This window comes from Echinops telfairi, unplaced genomic scaffold (assembly GCF_000313985.2).
Source record: "Echinops telfairi isolate 266 unplaced genomic scaffold, ASM31398v2 ScPeMD7_7409;HRSCAF=8447, whole genome shotgun sequence".
In the NCBI taxonomy this organism is placed as follows: domain Eukaryota; kingdom Metazoa; phylum Chordata; class Mammalia; order Afrosoricida; family Tenrecidae; genus Echinops; species Echinops telfairi.
In genome coordinates, this window is record NW_022111309.1 from 1713238 (window position 1) to 1726102 (window position 12865).

The window sequence follows — 12865 nt, forward strand, 5'->3', positions numbered from 1 at the left end:
ATAGATAGCCTATACTTGGGCTTTCAGATTATTTTTAGCTCAATTTTTATCTCCATTTTATTTTAATGGTTGTTACAGGGTTTGTACTATATATCTTTAGTTTACTTTCATGTAGAAAATGAAAAAACCAAACCCTTGCTGCCAAATTGATTCTGACACTCAGCAACCCTATTGAACAGATTAGAGCTGCCCCATAGAGTTTGCAAAGTAGACTGCCACATTTTCTCCCACAGAGCAGCTGGGGGTGGGTGCTTCAGACTTAAACCCTTTACCATGAGGGTTCCCTCACGTTGAGAATAGAACCTCATTTCTACTCCCCCCAGGAGAACAATGAAGCTTTCTATTTCCATAAAGATGTACAGACGCAGAATCCCACAGGGGCAGTTCTGCTCTGCCCTGTTGGGTTGCAATCTGCTTGATGACCACGAGCTTTTATGTTATTGCTATTTATTTTACTTCTTCATGTGTTGTTGTCGTTGTTTGATGCTGCCGAGTTGGTTCTGACTCACAGCAACCTAAGCACCACACTGCTGGGTCCTACAGCACCCTCACAGTTGTTATGTCTGCACCCATTGTTGCAGCCACTGTGACGATCCATTTTGTTAAAGGTCTTCATTTTTGCTGACCCTCTACTTTACCAAGCTCGAGGTTCTTCTCAAGGTATCCAAAGTACATGAAATACAATCAAGCTAGTCTTGATTCGAAGGAGCCTTCTGGCTGTACTTCTTCCAAGACATTTGTTCATTCTCCTGCCAATCCATAGCATATTCAATATTCTTAGCCAACACCGTCATTCGGATAACTCGATGCTTCCCCAGTTTTCACATGCATGTGAGTCCATTGACAATGCCGTGGCTTGGGTCAGGCACACCTACTCCTCCAAGTGATACATTTGCTCTAATGCTTCAAAGATGTCTTTTGAACACATTTCCCCAATGCAATATGTTGTTTGATTTCCTAACTGCTATTTCTATGAATGTTGATTGTTGATCCAAGTAAAATGAAATCCTTGGCGACTTCAATGCTTGTCTTTTTATCGTGATGTTGTTTATTGGTCTAGTTGTTATAAATCCCCAAATCCATGATTTTTGTTTACACAGTCTTCATTGATTATTTACGTATTATGGAAACAGCGTTATCCACGTGCCCTGTAGTTGCCATTTCCACTCTTCTGTGCGATTTTGCGTCATCTCAATTTCCCGTTGCTCTCATTTTCCTTCCACGTGAAAGACTTCCTGTGACATTCCCTTGAGAATACTGTAGTGCAAATTGTTTGGTGGAGAATTCATTCAGTTTGTTTTAGAAATATATTCTCACTGATGTAAACTCACACCTTGGTAGCCTTATATCTCTATTTTGAAAGTACTACGTTATTATCCTGTGTGCTTGTTTCCTCCAGGAATTCTCTGGCTTCCATATCTTTATTCCTTTGTACTCAATGTGCCTTTCCCCTCTGGCTATGTCTAATAGTATCTCTGTATTATAGATTTGAACAATTAAATTTCAATTTGCCTTGGTGTCATTTCTTTATGTTTGTTTCTTTTTTCTTTTTTGTATTTCATGATTATTGTACTTCTTAGATCTCTGGATTTTCCTGCAATTTTTTTGGGGGGGAGGGTGGGGAATCACCATGATTTCTTCGGATTTTTTGGTGCCTCCTCCTCCATCTTCTGCTCTGAAACTATATATATATATATATATACACAGTATGTACACAGTTAGCCATGTCACAGCTCACTACTCTTTTTCATTTTGGATAGTTTCTATTGCCATCTTCAAGTTTCATCAACTCCATCTATTGCAATTTGCACATTACACATTTTAATTTTTATATCTAGAAGTTTAACTTGAGTCTCCTCCCCCCATGTCTCTACTTAACTTTTTGAGAATATAGAATGTAGCTATAATAATGATTGTAATGCCTTTCTGTCTATTTTTAACATCTCTGCCAGTTTTCAGTCAGTTTCAACCATAAACAGCTTTGAGTTTTGCTCTATAGTACTTAGAAATAATTGGATCCTCTTAAGTCTTGCTTTTATGAAGTGTTAGCTGGGTCTGAACAATGTTCAATCTAGGCATGGTTATTCCCACTGTTGGACCCTCCAGAATATTTTACTGAATTCCTCATGAATTATGAGTTTTCTAGTATGTCTGGTGAGGATAAGTCCTGGCCAACCCCGTGTGTGCCCGTCAGCACTGTTTTCTTTATGGCTGTCGGGTAATCCCATCTCCAGACTCAGACTTAACAGTAATCTCTCCCAAACTGGATCAATCTCTCTGCTAATCTTCGGGGTCCACGCTCTACAGCTCTGCACAGCTCTCTTCCCCCCAGTGACCTGTCCACAAATTCCACTCTCCATCTCCCTTGGCTCCCATCCCTGTTTTCTCAAATCAGGTTATGCTTTGGCTTCCTTTGGAGTGCCCCTTCCCTGCACCTCAGCCTGCACACTATCACACAGCAATAAGCTGGCATAACCAGAAGTTTCACCTGGGTTTTATTCTCCATCTCTCAGAAATTACTGTGTCCCTGCTTGGTGTCTTATGTTTTAGAAACCATTATTTTATAACTTTGGTCTCTGGCCTTTCTCTCTCCCTCTCTCTCTCTTGTTTTCTTTCTTTTTGCATTTATAGACATTCTTATTTGTTTGGTTGGTTATTTCAAGTAGGAGATGAAGTCAATCCTTATTGTTCCATCCAGACCAGAAGTGGAAGTCTAACAGTCATTCATGTTGATCCCTCCTGGGTCTGTGGATCAGTTAGAGTTCAGCTGATCTCATCTGGGCTTGTGGGGAGTTAGTGGGGCTCAGCACATTTCTGCTGGCATTGCATACATAGTATATGTTTTTTATTTGATTTCAATCAACCAGAATATTCAGTTCAGTTGTAAGTGGACACTAGCCTGTAGGTTTTACAAAGAAAGCAATTCTAGACACCATAATCTGTTCCGTTACAATGCCACTAATTTAAAACAAGTGAGAGATATAGTGTTGGAAGTATCCTAGATACATAGCTTCCATTTCTAAGAGGGAAAAAGTGTATTTCTAAAATTAACTATGGATATTAACATTGACATTGTTATTTTTATTTGAAAATTAGTGGGCAATGTATATAAAAATATGCAAGAAGCAGAAGAAATGCACACATTCAACCACCTCGATGAAGTTGTTGCTGCGGTCAGCCTGGTGCCTAGAAAGAAGACCCAAGCCAAGCTGCCGCAGACTGCCCTGTTCCAGCCTCCTCGGGAGAAGCTGCAGCTCTGTGAAGAAAGAGCCAAGTCCTATTCCAGCAGTCACTGTGTAAGGAGCCTGTGGGGGTTTGCTATACTGTACTCTGGTGAGTGAGTCACGACGTAAGACTGGCAGGAATTTGATGTGCGAGAGTGTTATCAGAGAGTACATTTCACTATGGCACACAAATGATGGTGCTACCCTGGGCTGTAAGCCCAGAAGCTGACTCGGGAAAACAGGTGATTAGAGGTGGAGGAAGCAGAGTGGGCCCATCTTGAGTAGGGTGGTCAGGGCGGGGCCTCGAGGAACAGGTGAAATAGGGTCTGAGGTCTGAAAATGAGGAAGACCCCAGCGGGAGTCTCCCAGGGAAAACGCCCGCGGGAGCAGGAGCAGTGCTGTCCCTGTGAGCCCTGCCGGAGAGGCCTGGGCGCGGTGGAGAGGAAGCCAGTGGGTTCACACGCGAGGCCGTTGGAGAGGCAGTCAGATCTTTTCTTTCTTTTTGTTTTTTAAACTTTTATTAGCTCTTATTTTAAGTTTCATTTTGTCCTGAGCCATAAGTTTTTCCACTTCTTCTGGGAGATCTTTTCTTCTGAGAAGCCTCCTCTTCTGGTTTAGGAACAATGTGTTCCTTCTCAGTCAGGGTCATGTCAGTCATTCAATGACCATGAGCGCGTAAGTCCGGTGGCACATCTTGGGGCTTTGGTCTCCTGGATGTGCTCAATGCCCAAGAGAATCCACCTCTAAACATAAGTTCAGCAGCACTCTGCATGTTTAAGCATGTGCAGCAAAAATGCAGGACTCTTTTTGGGCCACCGACCCTGAGTCCAACCTCACTGTTGGACCTGGGCACACCTACCAACTCAACCATTGTAACACTGGAAGGGCACACACTGCTTCTGCCAAGTGACATCTTTCAAATAGTTGGTGGCTTTCTGAATACGCATCCCCTTGCTGACCTGGGCGGTTTCATGGGTGTTCTTAAAATGGACCTGAAGATTCAGCCCTCTTGATTTGTGTGATTTTGTGGGGTTTTCTGAGTCAATTGAGTAGAGAACCATTTGGCAGATCACCTCAGGCTGCTCCGAGAAGAGGAAGCAGTCAGATCTTTTGGGGCCTGCAGGCTACCATAAGGAGTTCAGGCTTCAAGCTAAATGTCCTAGGAAGCCTTAAAGCAGTTTCAGCAAACGATTAATGTAATCTACTTCAAGACATTTGCGGGGGTAGATAATTTTTTATTTAAACCTTTTTTATTTTTTAGACTTAGAGAAAAAATTATAATTTAACAAATGTTAACATTTGCTTTTGTTATTTTTCTTCCCTTCCTATCCCCCTTTCTATCTGTTTAATTATTTTTCCGAACTATCAGAGTAAGTTCCAGATGTTATGGTCTTTTCCCCTAAACACCTCAGTGAATCTTTCATAAGAACAGAGATATTCTTCTACATAACCACAGATCAGTGATTGAAAATAGGAAATTGATATTCGTACAGTATTTTTAGCTAATCTTTGAACCTTACCCTCAACTTCCTAATTATCCCAATAAATGTCATTTTTAATCACTTTATTAGGGATCATACGACTCTTATCACAATCCATACATCAATTGTGTAAAGCACATTTATACATTCAATAAATGTCATTTTATAGGCCATCTAATCCTTAAAATTGCTGCAAAAGTGACTCTCTTGTGGTCCTCTATCTTTTTGTTAGAAGTATGTTGTTTCAAGGTGAACGTGCCTTCTTTGGAAACATAGGTGCTCTGAACATAAATATTTACTGGCGTTCATCCTTAGCCTTCTGTATCTCCTCTGTAACTATGACCTACTTTTCTTCCTTTGCTTTGCCCCCTTCTTTAATTAGCTCTTTCGTCTCTTGCCTTCTGCCTTGCATCCTGGTTATGTATTGCACCCTACAACTTAGTGGCTTGAAGGAAACAGTCACTCATGCTGCCCATGGACCTGTGATCTACACAGAGCTCAGTGGGGCGTGGTCAGCTCTGCTCTATGCAGCATGTCCTGGGCCGTGCTGTGTGCGCGGGGCTGACTAATTGGTTCTGGCTATCCGATCTTTTCCAGGTGGCCCTCTCCATAGGGGAGTGTGGGTTTCCTCAAAGTAGGGTGGCAGGGTTCCAAGAGCCAGAAAGTGGAAGTTGCCCCAAGAAGCGCAGCATCACTTCTGCCCTATTCTCTTGTTAAACAGAAAGTCCTGATTCGAAGGAAGGGGATGGAAAAGTACTTCCCACTCCTTCAATAAAATGCGTTTAAAACCACAAACAGCAAGTGTTTGTCAGGGTTGCTCATCTAACTTGCTATGCTACAATTATATGCCGCTAAGGAAAATATTTGAGCTGAGAACTAAATTGCAGTTGGAAACTCTTACCATTTGTCCACTTATTATATCTGAATATGCTGTGTATAGTAGTTGTTTATTGATGGGCGGCTGGAAAATCGAAGCACTAATAAGATGTCTGTTCTGCTTTTTTTCTTTTTGGAAAAGAAGAAATAAAGAAGAATCTTTACTCCACTACCTTTTTCACCTTCAAGTGCACTACATATAGTTGTTCTCCTAACATCAAAGCTGGCAGTTCAAAACCACCAGCTACTCCGCAAGGGAAAGATGAGACCTCTGCTCCCATGAAGATTTAGTCTCAGAAAGTTTGTATAAGTCAGTATGTGTTAGGCAGGGTTCTCAAGAGAAACAAAACCAGGACACTTATGATTGTCTATATATCTATCTGGATGGGTTTATATAGAGAAGAATACAATAGCTAATTCATCCAAAGAGCAGTATGGAGGACTCAATTCAACTCAAGTTGGTGGGACAGGTACTACACTGAAGGTCCTTCCTACTCACACCAACCTCTGGTCCAAGGTCAAGGAAGCAGACAGCGAAGTGGCTGGCAGGAGGTACAGAGTCTGTCTGCAGGCAAGATGAGCACTGTCGGCCCTGCAGGCAGCAGACATGGCAAAGTGGGGCGGCAACAGCAGGACGATGTGCTGTCGAGGCATAGCAGAGGCCAGTAGCACAGCAGCAGCATCTCGAAGCAGGTCAGGATTGGAATTTCAAGATGTAGTGATGCATAGCACGACAACAGGATCCACCATGATCCACTGGTTAGCTTGGCCCACAGGTAGTGCAGCACACAGTTGAGGCAGAGCAGCTAACCCAGGCAGCAGCTTGCCGGTCTGATCACCAGGAAGAAAGAGAAAGAGCCATTTATCTTGGTTGCCCTCCAGTCAAGCTGCAGCCTGATTAATAAACTAAACTCTGCTTACATGTTCCTACGGGAGTCATGTTGGCACAAAAAAACAACTATCACAAGGTACGGATTAGAATCAGCGTGATGGCAGTGGTTCTTTTTATACCAAACCCAAACCAGTTTCCACTGAAGCAGCTCCGCATGTTCCTCTTCTCTTTGTGTCAGGCTCGCACAGTTTTCAGTGTCTAGGATCTTTCAGAAGTGGATCCTTAGGCCTTTCTTCCAAGGTTCCTGTGGGTAGATCTGAACCTGCAACATTTCAGTTAGTAGCTGCGTGCTAAACCATTTTTGTACCATCCAGGGGTCTCTAAGTGCACCAAATAATTTCTTGTTTACACAGCCAGAATATAACTTTCCAATGGCAGGAATGTTTATCTTAGTCTGTTTTGTTTTCTGATGTGCTAGAAGTGTTTAGAACAAGGTCTACCCTTAGTAGGTGTCCTATATAGACTTACAGAATTTAATTTTGCTCCTTTACAACTCTTAATAATTGACAACAACAAAAAACCAAACCCGTGGCCATTGAGTTGAGTTTGACGCAAAGGAGCTCTGATGCATTATGCATTGGGCTGCTACCCACTAGGTCAGCAGTTTGAACCCACCAGCCACTCTGTGGGGAAAAGAAGAGGCTTTCTGCTACCCTAAAGATTCACAGCCTTGGAAACCCAGTGCGGCAGTTTTGCTCTGTCCTACAGGGTCCCGATAAGTGTGATGACTCTGAATGGGTATATTAATGCTAACCCCATATTTTCTTCCTCATAGTACAAACAAGCCATCCAGGAGCTTGTGCGTTGTGTTGCATTGACAAGAATTTGCTATGGTGACTCACATTGGAAACTAGCAGAGGCCTATGTTAATCTGGCTCAAGGCTACCTCCAGTTGAAAGGTGAGCTCTTCTCAGACTGCAGGGGAGCAGTTATTTGTGTTCTGATCTCTTCCCAAATTTGATTCATATTTAACTAAAATGATGACATTTTCTTGGATAGTTTCCTCTTCAAACCTTGGGAAGTAGCTTCCTGTTATAAGTAGTCAGGAGAATATATAGCAAGTATATGTAAAAAGTCAAGGGGAAAAGATTTCACTCCTTCTTAGTTTTGCTTTTGGTGATCTTAAGACTAGTGTTCTTGGGAGAGAATTACTCTGTTAGCTCTGAAGGCATGTGGCAGAGCCCGGGGCGCACTGCATGTGCCCAGAGTGGGGTCCAATCACATTCATGTGGATTGAGAGCCTCTTTATTGCAAGTGACCGAACAAATCGAAAGCATAAACCAAAGGGGGACTTGTTGATTCGTACCACTGAAAAATCCCAAGATAAAACCCATCAGATCCGGGGGTTTCCACCATGGGATCAAGATTTTAGTCTTTCTCTCCTTCCACTTTCTCGGCAATAATTTTTTCTGTGTTGGCTCCATTCTTAGCCAAGCTTTGTCTGCGTGGTGTCAAGGAGGTAACCAGCCGCGTTAGGCTGGCCTCTTCAGCATTCCCCAGAGAAAAAGAAGGTCTCTTCCACCAAACCCCACAATCTGAGCATTCTAACTGGGTTGTGTGCCAACATCTTTTGCTTCCGCTGGATCCCCGGGGAGAGATTGGCCTCAGATAAAGCCCTGTGATGTCCCCAAAGGAAAATAGGAGAGAGAGTGGATATGGAGAGAGAAGATCAGCAGACTTCCAGTATATAAGGATGAGGCTTTCTGCTCCCATAAATTGGGGATGCAATTCCGTGTAGTTAAGAACATAAGACTACTCAATGATAATAATGTGAGACTAATTCTCCATGATTGTTCCAGTGAACAGATAATATATATACAAAAATAACAATGTCAAGAATTCAATTGCCAAATTTGGTCACATCTGATTTTAGACTTATCCTGCCTGTTAGATTCAAAGGCTTTTAGAGCCAAAGGGGATCTCAGAGGTTATCCAGTTGAATTCCGCCCCTGATCAAAGTCAGAAGAAGCACAGACCGGGTGGAAGCCACTTGCTCCAGGTCGCACTGTTCTCCTATCCTGGGACAGCACGGGAGCACCATTGCTAGGCCCAGAGTCCTGGCGTTTGGAGCCCCAAGTGATGATCTTTACCCTTAGCCTTCTGCCTTTCCTATGTCAATACTCTTTTCTTATTTAATGGTTTGTTTTTAATCTAATGTTTATTAAGCTCTTATGATTGGCAAGCACTAATCAAACTTGTTTATGCACATTCTCATTTAATCTTCACCATCTTGTGTTAGGTGGGCTATGTCATTACTCCCATTTAGAGTTAAAGAAACTGTGTTCATAGCAAGTCGTGGGGCAAGGAATTCGATCTGGGCTATGCGTCTCCAGAGCCATTCTTAAACCTCATCCAAAACTATAAACTGAGTGTAAGTTCTTTGAGGGCATGGGTCATGATAGAAAAAATACAGCCTGCCATACCATTTGTAATATTTCATGCATAATTGACACTAATAGATATCTGGTCAATTAAATCTATAACTATACTCATTTAACATTTGTTTAATACAAGTTTTATTATCTCGTACTGCTAAGCACCGCAGTTGGTGATGAGGATATAGCAGCAAACAAGGCAGACAAAAGCCTGTCCACCAGGAGATTACACTCTTACAAAGGAATAGGGTTTTTTGTTGTTTTTTGTTTGTGCTTGACTCGGTTATTGTAATTTAAAAGTGGTATTTTACTTTTCAATTCCAGAAAATGACATCATATTTTAAAGCTATACCCACCAATATCCATTCAATTTTTCAGTTATTTTATATATTTTTAAAAAATATTATTTTAATGAAGAAATTTCATATTCTACTTCAGATAAAATTATTCATTACATTTTTAAATATTATATTTCCTTGAAATCGTTTTTCAAGGCAAACAAAATTCAGTAAGCACTCTCACATGAATGTCTTCCACTTGATTTTCTTTAAGAGATGATATATTCTTCTGTTGACATGTGGACAGAATTGGCTTCATGTTTTGGCAGGTTTTCTTAAGAGACTGGGGATTCAATTCCATGCAGTTACAAACATAAGACTAGGGTATGGGTGGGAGTAAGCCTATGAGGAAGGGAGGTGGGTCAGAGCGAGGAGCATAGAGGAGCACTGTTGTTAGCTGCTGTTGAGTCAGCCTGGCGCATGGCAACCCCACACACAATGGAATGAAGCCCGGCTCAGGCTTGTGCCATCTCCGTGGGTGGTAGCAGATCAGACCATCATGACCCACAGGGTTTTCATTAGCTAGTTCGCAGAAGTATACCACCAGGCCTATCTTCCTAGTCTGCCTCGGCCTGGAGACGCCGCTGAAACCTACTCAGCATCTTAGCAACTTGGCAAATCTCTGCTGACAGAACACTGGGATGCACGAATTTCCTGCTCTTACTCGCCAGTTTGTTTCAGGAATAAGCGATTGTTACACGTTAGTCTCTTGCCTCCTAGGAGTTGTATTGGTAATTTTTTGTGGTGCCCTGTAAAGCGATGGTTTTAAATGGGTGAAATGAAGATTACACTTTTTAAAAAAATTACTGTTTTATTAAGATGACTGTCACAAGCCAGCATTAAAATTCACGAGGATCTATCTTCCTTCTGACCCAGAAGGATATAGCCCTTTGTATCCCATTTAGTTTCTTTTTTTTTTTTTGTAATTATTTATAACATATTGATGTTGGGGAGGTTTCAAAGCTGTTCAGCTCCAGCTTGTTCTGTTTGTTTTATTTCTAGAAGGACCACTTTTGGAAAGGTCTACCTAGAGTGCTCAATGTAAAACACATCTTTGCTATTTGGTCAGGATGGCATCTTTAGGGAAGCAGACTGTGATGTCGTCACCTGCCCCTGTCTCGTGTGGTCTCGTGTGGAGACTCCTGGAAGTGCTGCTCACAGGCCCTTCCATGCACTACTGGATGAGGTGGGAAGGGATCTTGCTAGGTTCCTGGCTGTAAACCACCAAATCCCCATCCAGCAGTAGGGAAGAGAAACGGAGGCCTCGTTTTCTTTGTTCACAGGGTTGCCGCTGCAAGCAAAACAACATATAGAAAAAGCCCAAGAAATTCTCACCGACTCCATCGAGTTTTCCTTCAGCAACAATACAGATGTTTTCAAATGTTCAGTTGAACTTTTTCACACCATGGCTAGAGCCTTGACCTCACTTCAAAAGTATCCTTTTACATATAATCATTCGAATCATATATTTCACTCCCTGACTTTACTAAACAGTTGACTGATGGCTCAGAAAGTGTGAGCCCCAAAAGTCTAAGGACTGGGATTTCAGGATGTTGAACCTGGTCTAACCTTTCCTGAACACAGCTCAGATTTAAGGAAGCTTCAGAGAACCTGGGAAAAGCAGAGAGACTGTCGAGGGAGCTACTGCAGTGTGGAAGAATTATAAAGGAAGAATGGGTAGAAATGCAAGCACAACTCAAGCTGGCATCAGCACAGTAAGTGCCAACTTCCCGCCTGCATAGGGCATGGTTGGAGGGTCTTTGCCAATAAAATCTGTCTTCGTGTTGGGAGACCCCTTGCAGCCCTGTGGTGATGGTCCAGAAGTGAAAGAGGAACACAGCCATGCCAGAGCAGCTGAAGTACACTGCCCAGGAGGGAAACTTTCCACGTGCACTGCTGGGTCCTTTCTGCTGTTCAACCCCCACCCATACTCTTCTCTTTCTCCCCACAGCCCCAGTCTAAGTTACCTCCATAGAGTGATTTGACTGTGAGAGCCTCACAGGAAAACACTGAACACATAACCAAATTCACAGTGATGCTCTGTGTTTGTCTCCTTATCCATAGTCATCAAGCAAACCCAGCTGGAAGAAACATAAAAGCTTGAAGTCCGCAGGGAGGCAGGCCGGGGTGGGCAGTGGTGCTACCATTCGGTTTACTTCCTTCCCCAGCTGCGTGCACAGGTGGACTCCGCTGGAGCAAGTTTCAGGGTCTCTTCTGACGTCCACTTTGGTCTCTTCTTTCTTCCTTACCTTTTTAGCGACTTTTGCTTTCTTCATATACGATGTTCTTGATATCATCCCACATCTTGTGAGGTATTCTGTCATTAGTGTTCAGTGATTCAAACCTATTCTTTTTTTTTAAGTGCTACATGATTTATATCAGATTTCTCTGAATTGAACATTTTCTAAAGCACAAAATTTTCTCATCTAAATTCACATTTGTATTTTTACATTTTATGAACACTTTGATTAATGTTTCACCAAAAAGGAAGTTCCTTCTATGTTATAATTCCTTTGACAACTTACTGAGTTATTCTCTTAAGAGTGTTATTATTATTTTCCCCTAGGGTATTAAAGATGATAATATTCTTTTTTTTAATATTCATACAACTCTTATCACAATCCATACATACATCATTTTGTAATGTACCTTTGTACATTCATTGCCCTCATCATTCTCAAAACATCTGCTCTCTATCCAAGCCCCTGGCATCAGCTCATTTTCCCCCTCCCTACCCGCTCCCCCCTCCCTCATGAACCCTCGATAATTTGCAAATTATTATTTTTTCATATCTCTTTTTGACAATGTCTCTCTTCACCCACTTTTCTGTTGTCCATCCCCCAGGGATGAGGCTATAGGTAGATCCTTGTAATCAGTTCCCCCATTCCAACCCGCCCTCTCAAATCTCTTCTTAAGATGCTCTCAAAATTCAGGTGGGATATACTCAAGGTTGTATGTTGGTTCTCGTGGACTTGTTATAACTTTCTTCAACCTCAACCTGAATTTGCATATGAGCACAGGATGGTGTGTTCCACAGTCAGCCGCTGGCCCATATCGAGGGTCTCTATCGTCTCTTCCACAGATTTATCATATTGATTCCTGTGTATTCCATCTGGTGAAGTCCAGGTGTATTTTATCTTATTGGAAAAAGATATTTGCAATAAAGAAGCATTGGTCTTGCAAAGTTCTGTCATGCAATCTCCAGCTTTGTTTCTGTCACCGAGACCATACTTCCAACTACTGTTCCTTCCTCTTTGTCTGTAACATTTGCATCCCAGTGGCCAATAATTACCACTGTATATTGAGTGCATGTTTGATCAATTTCAGATTGAAATAATTGGTAGAATTCCATTTCGTCATTACAACCCTAGTGTTTGGTGTATACATTTGAATCATGGTTATAAAAATGGAATTTCCATGTATGTGTATAGATATTGTCTTGTCACAGGCAGCACTGTATTTCAAGAAAGGACTTAAAATGTTCTTTTTGCCAAAAAAACACCATTCCTTTTGAATTTGTCATTCCCAGTATAGTAACCCAAATGATTTTCTGATTAAAAATGGCCAATACCCAAAGGGCATTTATAGAAGAATAGATAAAGGCATGTACATATGCAAATATATTTATATATGAGGATGGGGAAATAGATCTATGTGCATATATTTATAGGTTTAGTAT

At 41.8% G+C, this 12865-nt stretch overlaps 1 protein-coding gene across 5 annotated transcripts in view; it reads left to right on the top strand.

Moving 5' to 3' along the window:
- The window catches only part of TTC23 (tetratricopeptide repeat domain 23), a 128308-nt gene that overhangs the window by 19627 nt on the left and 95816 nt on the right, over nucleotides 1–12865 (top strand). For all 5 annotated transcript variants that reach the window (XR_006680700.1, XM_030887368.2, XM_045296483.1 and 2 more), the window contains exons 2-5: nucleotides 3097–3296; nucleotides 7249–7372; nucleotides 10470–10620; nucleotides 10776–10901. Coding sequence is in view for 4 of the 5 variants with exons in the window: in XM_045296483.1 (XP_045152418.1) it covers nucleotides 3097–3296; nucleotides 7249–7372; nucleotides 10470–10620; nucleotides 10776–10901 (601 nt within the window). In the remaining variant the exon portion in view is untranslated. The remainder of the gene's footprint in view (nucleotides 1–3096; nucleotides 3297–7248; nucleotides 7373–10469; nucleotides 10621–10775; nucleotides 10902–12865) is intronic.